The 14,357-nt window shown below is 35.1% G+C and overlaps 1 protein-coding gene and 1 long non-coding RNA gene across 3 annotated transcripts; both read left to right on the plus strand.

Annotated features, from left to right (window-relative positions):
• The first annotated feature begins 673 nt into the window (after positions 1-673).
• Positions 674-6,481, plus strand: LOC111446554 (probable ADP-ribosylation factor GTPase-activating protein AGD5). The gene is made up of 11 exons (XM_023085407.1): positions 674-952; positions 2,369-2,427; positions 2,529-2,619; positions 3,075-3,129; positions 3,212-3,302; positions 3,429-3,663; positions 4,405-4,618; positions 4,692-4,870; positions 5,156-5,398; positions 5,491-5,549; positions 6,039-6,481. Exons 1-11 carry the CDS (start codon positions 902-904, stop codon positions 6,217-6,219), a joined length of 1,458 nt encoding a protein of 485 aa, XP_022941175.1. The 5' UTR covers positions 674-901; the 3' UTR covers positions 6,220-6,481.
• Positions 6,482-7,974: 1,493 nt separating this feature from the next.
• LOC111446558 lies at positions 7,975-10,233 on the plus strand. Of its 2 annotated transcripts, XR_002711095.1 has the most exons (5): positions 7,975-8,255; positions 8,638-8,802; positions 9,750-9,854; positions 9,936-10,007; positions 10,137-10,233. It is a non-coding gene; the product is annotated as an uncharacterized LOC111446558 (long non-coding RNA). The 2 variants fall into 2 exon arrangements; XR_002711096.1 differs by lacking the exon at positions 9,750-9,854 and having other exon boundaries at positions 7,977-8,255.
• The last annotated feature ends 4,124 nt before the right edge of the window (positions 10,234-14,357 follow it).

Raw genomic sequence — 14,357 nt, forward strand, 5'->3', positions numbered from 1 at the left:
AATTTCTTTGCAATTCTATATAGTTTATAGACGGCATGCTTAGAATCATTATTACTTGTAAAGTGATTTGAATCGCAAACAAATGTTATTGTCTTGAAAGATTTAATCAACAAGAACCCGTGTGACAAGCAGTGCATCAGCACGCAATCTTGTTCTTTTCACGGTTCTCCCATCAAACAAATTTATCATTACTATTACAAGAGGTCACATAAGATCAGCGAGATTTCTTAACCATTAAACTAATAAATTTTAGTTGAAGTATATTAATCGTATAATTGTTTAATTTAGGTCAAATTAAAGTAATGATTTAAAAATTTTAATTAAAAAAAATAAATCTCCCACATATGCATGTATCTGTTGTTTTAAATTTGTTAAAAGTCAATATATGACATAAACATTGCATGCTAATCTTAGTTTAAATGAGTAAACAATGCTTAATGAACTTAATAATTTTTTAAACCAATTTATGAAAATTCTTATTAAAAAAAAAGAAAAGATATATATATATATATATATATATATATTTAAAAATAAGTAAATAAAGAGAAATAAATTTCTAAAAAATTTGAAAAATTTGAAAAATAAATAAATAAAAAAAAAAAAGAAAAAAAAAAGGTCAAGAAGAAGCGGTTTTGGGGGTAGCCACTTTATTTTCCCTCCTCCGTCTTTCCTTTTGGGTCTCAAAATAATAATCAGAAGACGAGACGAAGGGCTAGAGAGAGAAACTAAACGCAACAAAGAAAGGGGCATTCTAGAGAGAGAACGAGAAAGAGAAAGAGAGGAGAGAGAAAACCGTGTTGAAAGACCGTTCTGACCTCCGTGTCCGGCTGCTGCTTCTTCTTCCTCCTCCTCCTCCTCCTCCTCTTCCTCCTCTCTCTTCCGCCCTCTCCCCGTTCCCACCATGAATGAGAAGGCCAACGTCACCAAGGAGCTTAACGCCCGCCACAGAAAGGTACCTTTTCCTTTTCCATCTTCTCATGTCTTCTTCGGATCATGAATCTTTTCACTATTGAATTTCAAGTTGAATTTTCACGTTTCACTGATGCTCGCTCTTCGTTTGGTTGGCTGGTTGTTAATCAGTTGAACCGAGATGTGTTCTGTTGTTTGCGTTTTTTTGTTATTACGTTTGAATTCGATGTTATTAGGGATAGATTTGGACTCTTTTGTATGTGATCGAACCAAATGGTTATGGATTTGAGTTGCGGTTCGTTTGATCTCCGTGTTTGGATCAATTGCATTTTATCCGACGTTTAGATTACCTATTCGTTGTTTTGGTTTTGTCTTCTTGCTGTCTTTTTGGTGATTTGATTGAATTTTCTCTGGTGGATTTCAGTATGTTCATTCTCGATGCATCTGATTCAGGTTATTACAACGACTGCTTATGAGTTTGAGTATCGTCATTTTGTGATTTTGATTCATCGTGTCCATATCAAATTTGCTCAAACGTTCTTGTCCCGATTATAATTCGAGAGTTGTACATGCAGACAAGAACCTTTTTTTTTAATCAGCAAAATGTTACTTTCGTACCGTAGAAATAATAATTGATTTAGTGAGGGGTCCGTGTGGAAGGAAGGAATTGAACTCGCCATTTGAATATGTCTTAGAAATGACGAAAATCTTTTAATTAAATTAGTGTCCTTGGAATGAAGGGTTTGGATTTTACCGAATCCCAGTTGTTTGGGGATTTAGTGGTACAAGATATCAGATACTGACGTATTTTATAAAATTCATTCACAATCGTTTTATAAAACTTACTTCGAGTCTCATTGCATCATACCTTTACTTCATAACCATGACATGGAACAAAATATGGAAAGTTTTATTGTCATCAGTTCTTTGTTCTCGAATAATTTCACGACGGTATAATATGTAAAAGCCTGAGAAGTACCCTTCCCTTTTTTCTATGACCTGTAGCAACAAGTTGATAGTCTATATGCCTGAGGTAGGAGACGAGTACATCCCTTTACCTCCAAAGAGTTGTTTTTTTCTTGGAAAACAGAGTTACTCTATCCTGAACTGCTTGCATTCGTATCTTCTTAGTTCTTATCAGCATATGCTTAGTTTTTCTGGAAATAGGGATGAGGATTTTTTTTCTTGTGGTTCCTCAACTGCCAATATTTTCTCTGTTTCATAGTTGCTAATCGGATACAGAGTCAAAGACGTTTTAACATCATCATTTTTAGCTGTACTTGTGCTTGGTAATTATGTAGAATAGTAATACATGGGAAGAAAGATTTTTCAAGTTATAGACTAAAAAATTTTCTGTCCAACACACACATTTTTTGTTATGGTTGCTCCTTTACTTACACTGATTAACGATCTGGTTCTTTGGTGAAATTCTTACCTTTTATACTCTTATTATGTGCAGATATTAGAAGGGCTTCTTAAGTTGCCAGAGAATAGGGAGTGTGCTGATTGCAAAGCTAAGTATGTTTTCTCAATTCTTTATCATTCTCACGATTTCTGTTTTCTCAATTCTTTAGTTTACACGATAAATAAATGCTTGACACTCGATTTCTGTTTTTCAGGGGACCACGATGGGCTAGTGTTAATTTAGGCATTTTTATATGTATGCAATGTTCTGGGATCCACAGAAGCCTTGGTGTTCACATATCGAAGGTAGTGTTTTGATGTATGGCTGAGGAAAAATGACCCTTGGCTCCCTTGTAAATACTGGCAACACTTGATTTACATATGGGATGTATTATTGAGTATAGTGAAGATATGTTTGTTTCTAGCTGCTTAATATTTTCTTCTTCGTGACCATAAGTGCTTGCGTTTTGGGTTGAGTTTTTTTAATGATTATATTTTAAAAGTACCTCTTGGCTATTCATCTTTTATCTTGATTGACACTTGTTCTTTATGTGTCTCTAGAACCCTGGTAATTGGTTCAATTGTTGGTTTTTATCCTTTGAATAACTTCACCTTGAGTAACTCTATTTGGCTAGCCATCAATATATGTTTCAAATTTTTTCAGCTTCTAGTGATCTATCTTTCAACTTCTGGGCATTATTCCTTTTACATCTCTTGCATGCTGACAATGGTGAGTATGGTTTGATGGCTCTTGTTTGCAGGTACGGTCTGCTACCTTGGATACTTGGCTTCCAGAGCAGGTTACATTTATACAATGTATGCTCTTCGACCTATAGTTTATTTGTTCTTTTTTCAGCCAATATTGATTTCTTTCCTTACCGAGATTGTGTTTGTGTAGCAATGGGGAATGAGAAGGCAAACAGTTATTGGGAGGCGGAGCTACCTCCAAATTATGACAGAGTTGGGATTGAGAATTTTATTCGTGCAAAGTAAGTTTGGATTTAAAAGCTAGATTAACCTATTAACATTTTCTTACAATACAACTATAGCTGCATTTGTAATGTCTATCAGTATCTTGACGTCCAAAAGTACTCGGCATTATGCAAATTTTACAGGTATGAAGATAAGAGATGGGTTTCTAAGGATGGCAAACCAAGATCACCTTCTCAAGTACAGGAGGAAAGGCCTTCTTTGCATGGGCAGAGGCCTGCGGAAAGAAGTGGATCAGGGTATTCAGGCCATTCTGAAAATTTGTTCGAGGAAAGGAAGAGACTTCAAACACATAGTGTGAAAGAGAGTATACCTGCCGCGAGAGTTAGTCTTCCTGTTCCTCCCAGAGGACCTGAACAAGTATGCTGGCTTTTCTTCCTTGTTTATTAACTTCCCTACTTAACAATTGGATGTTTCTATTATGATTTTTTTAACGAATTTCATCATGCAAAAATTACTTTTGATTTAGGACATGTTGGGGAAGAGGAAAGTTAAATGTGGAAAGTGTGAAATGTAAATTAGTTTGTACCTGGAAGTTCATTTCATAATATTACTTCTGTACTACTAAATAACTTATAAATGTTTAATTGTGCTTATTTTAACAGTTTATACATTCAAAATTAGAGAGAATATGTATGCTATTGTTTGCTAGGCCATCAATAATGTATTTAATAATGCACATATAAAAATGACGTTCATCATGGATTCTCCTTCACAAATGAGTCATTTTGGTTTTGGTCTGAGGACCAAACTGGGGGCATGTTTATATCCCGTCTGAGTAGAAACAGAAGCACACCAAAATCCCGTCAGGGTAAGTTATGGTGGCATTGCCTGAGCTCTATACAGGGTTTAGTGATCAATGATCTATTCAAGATTTATGTCTCAACGATAATGCTTTTATTTTTCAGTTGCAACTTTTTACGTGCTTTATTATTATTTCTGGTTTTTCTCCTCTTTGTGGTGTTTTTATATCTTTTAAGCTTTAGCGAAAATGAAAAGTTTCGTTTCTTGCTTTTAGAAAGATAAAAGGAAAAAAACAACTAAAGCTTCAACAAAATGTTGCTAGAACTTCTAATGCATTTGTTTTCTATATTTGTACAGGTTGCTCCAGCCCCCAAACCATGCCAAGAGCCGAAACCAGAACCAGTTGTACAGCAAGCTGAAGCAACGAAACAGACTACAAATGATGCCCCAGCTGTCTCTCCAAAAGTTGATTATGCTACTGATCTTTTTAACATGCTATCCTTTGATGGCCCCTCTGATGATGGCTCAGCTGCAGTTTCTACAGATGATAGTTCATGGGCTGGTTTCCAGTGTATGTTTTAACTTTTCCTTGCCCAAGCATTTTTATATATTTCTGATTTTTTGGTGTGTGCTCAATTTTACAGCTGCTGAAGAAGCATCATCAGCAGAGAAACCTGCGCCAACAAAACCAGCTGAAGCCATTCCCCAGTCCACTTCTGGAATTGAGGATCTTTTCAAAGATTCAACCTTAGTTTCACCTTCTTTAGTTCCAGATAAACCTGTGAAAGATGTTAAAAATGATATAATGAGTCTTTTTGAAAAGGTAAATATTGCCTTATCACTTTTAAGACTTGATATTATACTCTTCAGTAAAGTTTCTACTTTTCTCGCTACTTTTCCATTTTAGCCTATGAGATTGAATTAGGTATTTTTATATCATGTTATTTTCAGTTGAAAGAGCAACTTTTCTTCTTTTATTTTAGTTTTAACTGAACTAGCTATTTAGTTGTACAAAATTTAAATATGTTAAAAAACTACTTGATTAAAGAGGAGTGTTTTGGGCTTCTACTGACAGTTGTATTTGATATTTTGATTTGAATACGTGCAGTCCAATATGGTCTCTCCATTTGCTATGCATCAACAGCAACTTGCGATGCTAGCTCAGCAACAATCACTTCTCATGGCTGCTGCAGCTAAATCAGCTGCTGGGGACGCAAAATTTAGCAACGCTCAACCCGCTGTCCCCAATGGTACCAATGTTCCGCCTCAAAGTTGGCCAAATGTCACCTACCCGATCCCTGGATTGATGATGCAAATGGGTCCACAGGGTGGGCTGCAAACTACAGTGCAGGTAGCAGCAAGTGTTCTTATAATGTTTATTAGAAGCCAACTTAATTGATTCTCATCCACATAGTTTCTAATTGTTTATATTTTGTGAGTTAGACAATGAACAGGGGGCTGGCAAATCCAGTTGGGAGTTCTGTTTCATATCCTACATCTAGGTATGCAATTATGTATCTTTGTATTCCAACGGATTTTCAAGTTCTGAAAGACTTTCAAAAGCTCCTATCCAAAAAATACTTCCAAAAGCTTTTTCAACTTGAGTTCAAGGTTGTTGTTTTTCATCGAAATTTTTTTGCTTCTTTCCATTTTTAGAGATTTGTTCTATCAAGCGTAATGATGATTAATTCTGGAAACAACCAAAATCTGAAACTTAAGTGAGTGAATGAGACTGTCTGTTTCTTACAGCGGAAGAAATGCTGATGTCCGAAACATATTTGGTCCCTTATGTAAGATAAAAGATGGAAAAGGAAAAAGAAACCCCTCCAATTCTCCAGTATAATTATCATTATTAACAACAATTTGTTCGGTAAAATATGTCGGGATCTGTTAATTATAAAGATTTTGAACATTGATTGGGTGAATGCAATCAAATAGATTCATCAATTCTTAAATATGATCAGCTGAAGTTCTCATATTCTTTCTTACAGCCTTTATAGCTTCGGTCAAGTTTCTTCAGTGCCGGTGAATGGCGTGAGCACCACCACCACCAACACCACAGGGAAAAACAAACCTCAATCGACCGCATCTGTGTCATCAGCGACTCCTTCACAGTCAGGAAAAGAGTATGATTTCTCCTCTTTAACCCAAGGTATGTTTTCAAAGCATTAAACTAGTGGTGCTGGAATGAGGATATAATGCTGCTGGGTATTTTTTGGTGGTATACCAAGAAAATTAAGGCGCAGTAAGATAGCAGTGTCCAATTTTTCCACCTGTACTGGGGATTGTAAACTATTACTTGTAGAGGCAGTCTCAGTTTTCGTAATTTTATTGTTCCTTTTCGAGTGATTTCTTTAATTGTATGATGAGTAGCTTTGTCTTCACAAATAAAGGAGAGTAGATTTATATGATTTATTACCTACCTATTACCATTTTGTAGTTTATTGCTTTATGGTGCTTGATTTTATTTTTCAGTTTTGCTTATGATGAGTTCTTGGAAGTTTTGTTGGATCATTAGTAACTGCATTTGATTAGAAATGAACATTAGTTATATACTTCTATTCGGTTGGAAAGGGTTTGTTCTTTAGAACTTCATACATCAATAGGGCGTTTTTTTTCATTTAAAAAAATAGTTACAAATTTAGGGTTGTTGCAGAAGTAGTGTATATTGGACTTCGGTTAAGCTAACTATATTCCATGTCTATGTGTTACTAAATGAATCGTGTTTAATGGTTTCAATTTAATGTAAATCATGTATCGTGTATGTAACTTGTGGTACATGTGGAAGTAGAATGTGTTGCGTGACGTAACAAGTGCCGACACCTAACTTGTGTTTCATATACATGAGTAATACACAAATTATTATAGACTGAAGTAATACATGAATTATTGTTATCCGTAGTATGATATTAAAAAACAAAAAAGTTTTGTATCACCCCAAATTTTACTACCAAACCTCTATTAAAAAAAAAAAAAACAATCTTTTAAAATCGGACGTTTTAGGCAAAAATGTAATTTTCTCCTGAAAAATAATGTTAAACAAAAATAAACCAAGTAATTAATAAACGAATATAAATAATTGCAAGCCTTAATTTCCAGTTTTTGCTCTTAATTGCTCGTTAATTGCATCATCATCAGAATCTGGAGTAATTTTGCCTCTTCATTAGTTTTTGCTCCTTATCCTTCCTTGGGTTAATTGCATCATCATTAGAAATTAGTATTAAGGGTGTAGATCCAACTTGACAACCCGGACCAACCCAACCTAAATAATAGGAGTTGGGTTGGGTTAGTTTTCCTGAACCCAAATTGACTCGATTCGGTTTTGGGAGTAATTTTGCCTCTTCCAAGCTTCATTAGAAATTAGTATTAGGGGTGTAGATCCAACCTGACAATCCGGACCAACCCAACCTGAATTATAGGAGTTGAGTTGGGTTGGGTTATTTTTCCTGAACTCAAATTGACTCGGTTCGGTTTCGGGTTCATAGTCAAAACTTTGAACTAACTCAACTTTCTTCTCTCGAACCCTTCTTCTCATTTTCTAAATAACTCAATCTTCTTAGTCGAAACTCTAAACTAACTTCGTGTGTGGGTTTGAATTGTCATTTCAAATATTTATTTAAAAAAAAATTATTTTAACAATATTTAAAGTATTTGAGCAGTACATTCAACCCCACCCAACCAAATTATAAGAGTTCTGTTAATTTTATGAACTCCAATAAATTCTATTATGTTAATTTACTGAATTCGAGTAAATTCTATTCCAGTTTGTTGGACAAAATCTCCTTAGAAAAAGGAAAAAAAAAAAAAAAAAAAAACATTACTTCATGATTTGTTTAAATAAACAAAATATTATAAAAATATAATCGGAAAAATCCCTACAACTACGGAAGATGAATTAAATTACCTAGCCGTTCGCATCGTCGACGGTTTTCCACTGTCAGAGCCAAATGGTCTTCGGAGGCGTTACCCCCGGCTTATTCGGACGCCAGCTGTCTCGGCCCCGCGGGACCATATATATCCCTCCCGCACTCACACTCTCTTCTTCAGGACACTTTCTCACACTAGAATCAGAGCGCTCCATCAACGGCCTCTTCCCTTCCGAACGTTCGTTGCCAAACTCAAACGCTAGATAATTACCAAGCAATCGGAGCAAGAGGGAGCAGAATCGAAAGGAGTTTCTCGCCTGATCCCGGTGATGCAAAATAGAGGTAATGTAATTACATTTCGGTAATTTGGTCGTGACTACTCTGTTCCGGGTTGAAATTTTAAAGGCACAGCCTGCTATTCCGATTTAGGGGTTTATTGGAGAATTTCAGAGATTATTCTGATTTAGGGGTTCACTCGAGCAACTTCAGAGGTTAATCGAAGGATCGTTCGTTCTTTCTCTTTCTTTCCTGTTATCGACACCTTTTGTATTTTTCGTGGTTTCGATTATGGAGGATTAGGACGTTTTTAGTAGGTTCATTGTTCGTTCCCATGGTAACGTGATTATTGTCTAGGATTCTTCGTTTCATTCCCCATCATCTTCTATCTCTTCTCTGTGTGAGGAGCCAGGGAACAAACCTGATATTCAAATTTATGTGTTGGCAGAAGAGAAGAGAACGGCGAACTCTTATGTCATTGAGATTGGTTCCGATATAACAGAGTGGGGAAGAACGAAGCAGTTGCTCTTGATGAAGTGATTGCTTGGCAAAAGAAAAACAGTTGGTCCTGTCAAATCAGGCTGGTGGATTTTCGCATCTGCTAGGAATACTGGTATGATTCCAAGCCCAAGGCTGTAGGAAGTAATTATTGTTTATAAGATTATTTTTAGTTTCATTATTTGTTGGCTGTGAAGTTCTATATTGATTTTCGGTTTTACAACTCTTGAAAAAAGATGTACTGAAAGTAAATGATGAATCAAAAAGCCTAATATCATGAAAGTCGTTTTTCTTATGGAAGAATATAGTATCTTATCGGCAGAGTTACCATTCTGTCGAGCCAGTTTAGACAATACGTCTTATAGAACTTAGCCAGAATTGAAGGAAAAAACAGTTGACTTGTATTGTAAAATTTAGTGCCATGCACAATTGTTGTCTGCTTATTGATCTTTGGTTTACATTTGTTTGCTTATGGATTATGTCAGCATCTGACTGCAAGTTCTGGAAAGTTTGATTATGAGATGTTATAGTTTCCAGTATTTGCTTGTCTTTCAATGTTAGTGTGTCCATATATCTTACAATAGTATTCCATTTTCTGAACTTGCACAGATTTGCATTTAGATTCATCAGATCAAGGAAGATGTACATAATATTTGGGAGTCTGTATGCGGATTTATAGCTTTTTTTCCTGCTGTGGATGATTTGATGCACTTTTTTTTTTTAAATTTTTATTTATTTATTTATAATTTGCATGTGATTTCAACATAAATGAAGGTTTTACTACAATTTCTGGACTAAGTAGTCAAGGCGCTCATAGTTGAGTTGAGTGTTTGTTTCAAAGCTAGCTAACACATTTGAGATTGAGGTTGAGGTTATCTTGTTGTTATATGCATTTGTGCACACACTTACATTATGGAAAAAATACATTTAAGATTTTCAAACGAATCATATTTTATGATTGATGAAATTCGTTAGGTTGAATCATTTTGCTGTTCAACCACTTCAGTTTTTGAGAATGAGGTTTTGGATTCTGAATTTTCTCTTAGGGGAACATTCCTCTAGGTCATGATGATGAACGATATGAGATATATACTAGTGTTTGGATCAACTTTTGAGACTGATTTGAGTTTAGGCAAAATGATCTCAATCAATTTGTTGAAATCGAAGGTACGTTCTTTGTTCAACTTAATGATTTGTCTGCATTGAAGATCGATGCATAATTATTTTTTCATTAATAATATCATGCAGGACGGTCCGTTCATGTAAAGTTTGTTGTAAACAATTAGGGATGCATGAAATATAACCACACAACCCACTAAGGTAAGCCATTGCTTTTACAAAACTTTGATCATTCTATTTACCGGTCAAACTTTAACAAAAATAGTTAATGTTTACTTTTGGTGGTTTCAAATTATCGGTTGATTAATAACCATGTTATGAAAATTTCAGATGGAAATGGAGGACATAGATGTAAATAATAAAGTTGAGGTCAAGGAATCCAACTCTAATTGCTACATTCAACACTCCATCATGTAAGAATGTTGTGGTCCTAATAATGTTAGATTCCTATATTTAATCTTTATTATATCTTTTTGATGTTCCTTGTGTTCTACTAATATCATGTTTTTGATTCAAGAGTAAATGATTAGAACGTTAAAGTTGAAAGGGTTCATGAGTAAGAAATTAAATTACGTTTTTCTATTTTATGAGTGTTTTAGGTAGTTAGTGAAATCGAGTGAAAAGCCAGACTTCTGCAATTATAATAAACCCCATGAATCTATCTCAACGTTCCAATTTCCAAAGAGACAATGTAAAACTCAATGATCAAAGAATTTCATTTCAAATCAATCAGAGCACATCATTGATCATTACATACTCCACATTCGGCATAAGAGAAACCATGCCACAGCATATAGGCGAATTGCCCACAAAAGTTGTAGAAAACAAACAGACCCAAGTAACAAAACGAACAAGAACAAAGAAAAAAAAAAAATTCAGAAGAATCGTTCATGAATAAGAGGCAATGATGAGTGGTGAGGTGAAGAAAGAGGTGAAGAAAGAGAGAAATAGGAGAAAGGGGTGGAAAACTAGGGCCGGTGCAGACTCATCTGGGCATGTCGAAGGGAAGGCTCTGAGTATAGAGCGCACTCTGAGTTTGTCCTTTCCTCTCTATTTCAGTTTCATCGCCCCTCAGTTTGCTTGTTTGGCTTATGACTAGGCTTTCTCCAATTGTTTCATTGCCACATCATCAATATAACAATTTGTTCTCATTAGGCTTTCTCCAATGTTTCATTGCCACATCATCAATTTAACAATTTATTCTCATTATTCTTCCAAGGGTCAAGGATTAAGTTTGTGAAACCAAGAAAAGAACTTAAAGACCCAAAGAACTTGTCTGGTACAAGAAAGAACAAAAGGAACATCTAAGATACGACTTTGAAGGGACAACTTTGATTATGTCAAGGTTTGTTGAACATAAAGATGATAAGCTCTACGATATAAGCAAACACAAGGATGACCAAGGAAGACTTGTTAATCTCAACAAAGGATGTTGAGAAGACACTCAAAAGGAACAAATGTTGGAACTAGAAAACTCCTTAAGGCATAAGTTAAAAACTAAATGCTACAAGGGCTGATTATGGAAGGCCAAAGGTAGTTACAAGATTAAGGAAGGTCTTGTAATACCAAGGAAAGATGAACTTAAGAATTAAAAAACCGTGTCTTGTACAAGAAGGAACAAAAGGAACATATAAGAGATGACCTTGAAAGATGATAAGCTCTACGATATAAGGAAACACAAGGATGACCAACGAAGACTTGTCAATGTCAACAAAGGATGTTAAGAAGACACTCAAAAGGAATAAATGCCAGAACTAGAAAACGACTTAAGGCATAAGTTAAGAACTAAAGGTCACAAGGGCTGATTATAAGGATTATGGAAGGCCAAGAGTAGTAAAAGGATTAAGGAAAGCCTAGTAATATTGAGAAAAGAAGAACTTAAGATCCAAACAACCCACCTTGTACAAGAAGGAACGAAAGGAACATTTAATGTAAGACTTGTCAATTTCAATGAATGATGTTGTGAAGATAGTCAAAATGAACAAATGCCCGAACAAGAAAATGTCTTAGGGCATAAGTTAAAGAACTAGAGGCTACAAGGGCTAATTGTAATGATTATGAAAGGCTAAAGGTAGTTACAAGGATGAAGGAAAGACTTGTAGTAGTACCAAGAAAAGAAGAACTTAAGACCCAAAAAACTCATGTTGTACAGGAAGGAAAAGAAAACATCTAATATAAGACTTGACAATCTCAACAAAGGATGTTGAGAAGACAATCGAAAGGAACAAATCTTGGAACAAGTACACGCCTTAAGACATAAGTTAAGAATTAACGGCCACAAGGGTTGATTATAAGGATTATGGACGACTAAGGGATGTTACAAGGATTAAGGAAGACCTTGTAATATCGAGAAAAGAAGAGTTTATGACCTAAAGAACCTATCTTGTACAAGAAGGAACAAAAGAACAAATATCAGAATAAGTACATGCTTTAGGCATGAATTGAGGACCAAAGGCTGATTATAAGGATAATAGACAGCCAAGGAATTTTATAAGGATTAAGAAAAGCCTTGTTATACCGAGGAAAAAACTTAAAGACCTAAAGAACTCACCTTGTACAAGACGTTACAAAAGGAACATCTAAGCTACGACCTTGAAGAAAAAAAACATTGATTATGCTAAGACTTGTTAAACATAAAGACGATAAGATCTACGATATAGAAAAACACAAGGATGACCAAGGAAGACTTGACAATCTCAACAAAGGATGTTAAGAAAATAGTCAAAAAGAACAAATATCGAAACAAATACATGTCTGAAGGTATAAGTTGAGAACTAAATATCACAAAGGGTTAATTATAAGAATTATGGTGCCCAAGGAATGTGACAAGGATTAAGGAAGGTAGTTATGCTGAGAAAAGAGCTTAAGACCTAAAGAACCTGTCTTATACAAGAAGGAACAAAAGGAACATCTAAGATAGGACTTGACAATCTCAACAAAGAATATTGAGAAGACAGTCAAAATGACCAAACGTCGACAGAAGTACATGGCTTAAGGCATAAGTTAAGAACAAATGGCCACAAGGGCTTATTATAAGAATTATGGATGGCTAAGGGATGTTACAATGATTAAGGAAGGCCTTGTTATACAGATAAAAGAAGAACTTAAGTCCAAAACAACGGGTCTTGTACAAGGAACAAAAGGAATATCTAAAATAAGACTTCAAATGTCGAAATAAACACATGACTTACATAAGTTAAGGACAGGCAAGGGATGTGACAAGGATTAAGGAAGACCTTGTTATCCTGAGAAAAAAAGAACCTAAGACCCTATCAGGATGACCAAGGAAAACTTGTCAATCTCAACAAAGGATGTTGAGAAGATAGTCAAAAGGAACAAATGCGAGAAGAAGAAAATGCCTTGAGGCAAAAGTTAAGAATTAAAGACTACAAGGGCTGATTATAAAGATTATAGAAGACCAAGAGTAGTTACAATGATTAAGGAATAAAAGGAAGGAATAAAAGGAACATCTAAGATATGACCTTGAATGAACAACGTTGGTTATGTCAATGTTTGTTGAACATAAAGATGATATGCTCTACGATATAAGGAAATAGAATGATGAAGAAGGAAGACCCATCAATCTCAACAAAGAATGTTGAGAAGATAAGTAAAAAAGAATAAATGCCACAACTAGAAAATGCCTCAAGGCATAACCAAAGAACTTTAGGCCACAAGGGTTGATTATAAGGATTATGCAAGGCCAAGGGTAGATACAAAGATGAAGGAAGACCTTGTAAGGAAGAACTTAAGACCAAAAGAACTCGCCTTATACAAGAGGGAACAAAAGGAACGTCTAAGATACGACTTTGAAGGAACAACGTTGATTATGTTAAGACTTGATATTGAGAAGACAGTTAAAACGAACAAGTACATGCCTTAAGACATAAGGTAAGAACTAAAGGCCACAAGGGCTGATTTTATAGATTATGGACGACCAGTAGTAGTTACAAGGATTAAGGAAGGTCTTGTTATACTGAGAAAGAGGATCGAAAGAACCTGCCTTGTACAAGAAGGAACAAAAGGAACATCTAAAATAACACTTGACAATCTCAACAAAGGATATTGAGAAGACATTAAAAAAGAACAAAGGTCGGAACAAGTACATGACTTTGAAAAGAAGAATTTAAGTCCCAAAGAACCCACCTTGTACAAGACGAAACAAAAGGAACATCTAAGATACGACCTTGAAGGAACAATGTTGATTATGTTAAGGTTTGTTAAATATAAAGACGATAAGCTCTACAATATAGGGAAACACAAGGATGACCAATGATAACTTGACAATCTCAACAAAGGATGTTGAGAAGACAGTTAAAAAGAACAAGTACATGCCTTAAGTCCTAAGTTAAGAACTAAAGGCTACAAGGGCTGATTTTATAGATCATGGACGACCAATGATAGTTACCCGGATTAATGAAGGTCTTGTTATACTGAGAAAAGAACTTAAGACCCAAAGAACCCACCTTGTATAAGAAGGAACAAAAGAAACATCTAAAATAACACTTGACAATTGCAACAAAGGATATTGAGAAGACATTCAAAAGGAAC

The sequence above is a fragment of the Cucurbita moschata genome, unplaced genomic scaffold, assembly GCF_002738365.1.
Source record: "Cucurbita moschata cultivar Rifu unplaced genomic scaffold, Cmos_1.0 Cmo_Scf00008, whole genome shotgun sequence".
In the NCBI taxonomy this organism is placed as follows: Eukaryota; Viridiplantae; Streptophyta; class Magnoliopsida; order Cucurbitales; family Cucurbitaceae; genus Cucurbita; species Cucurbita moschata.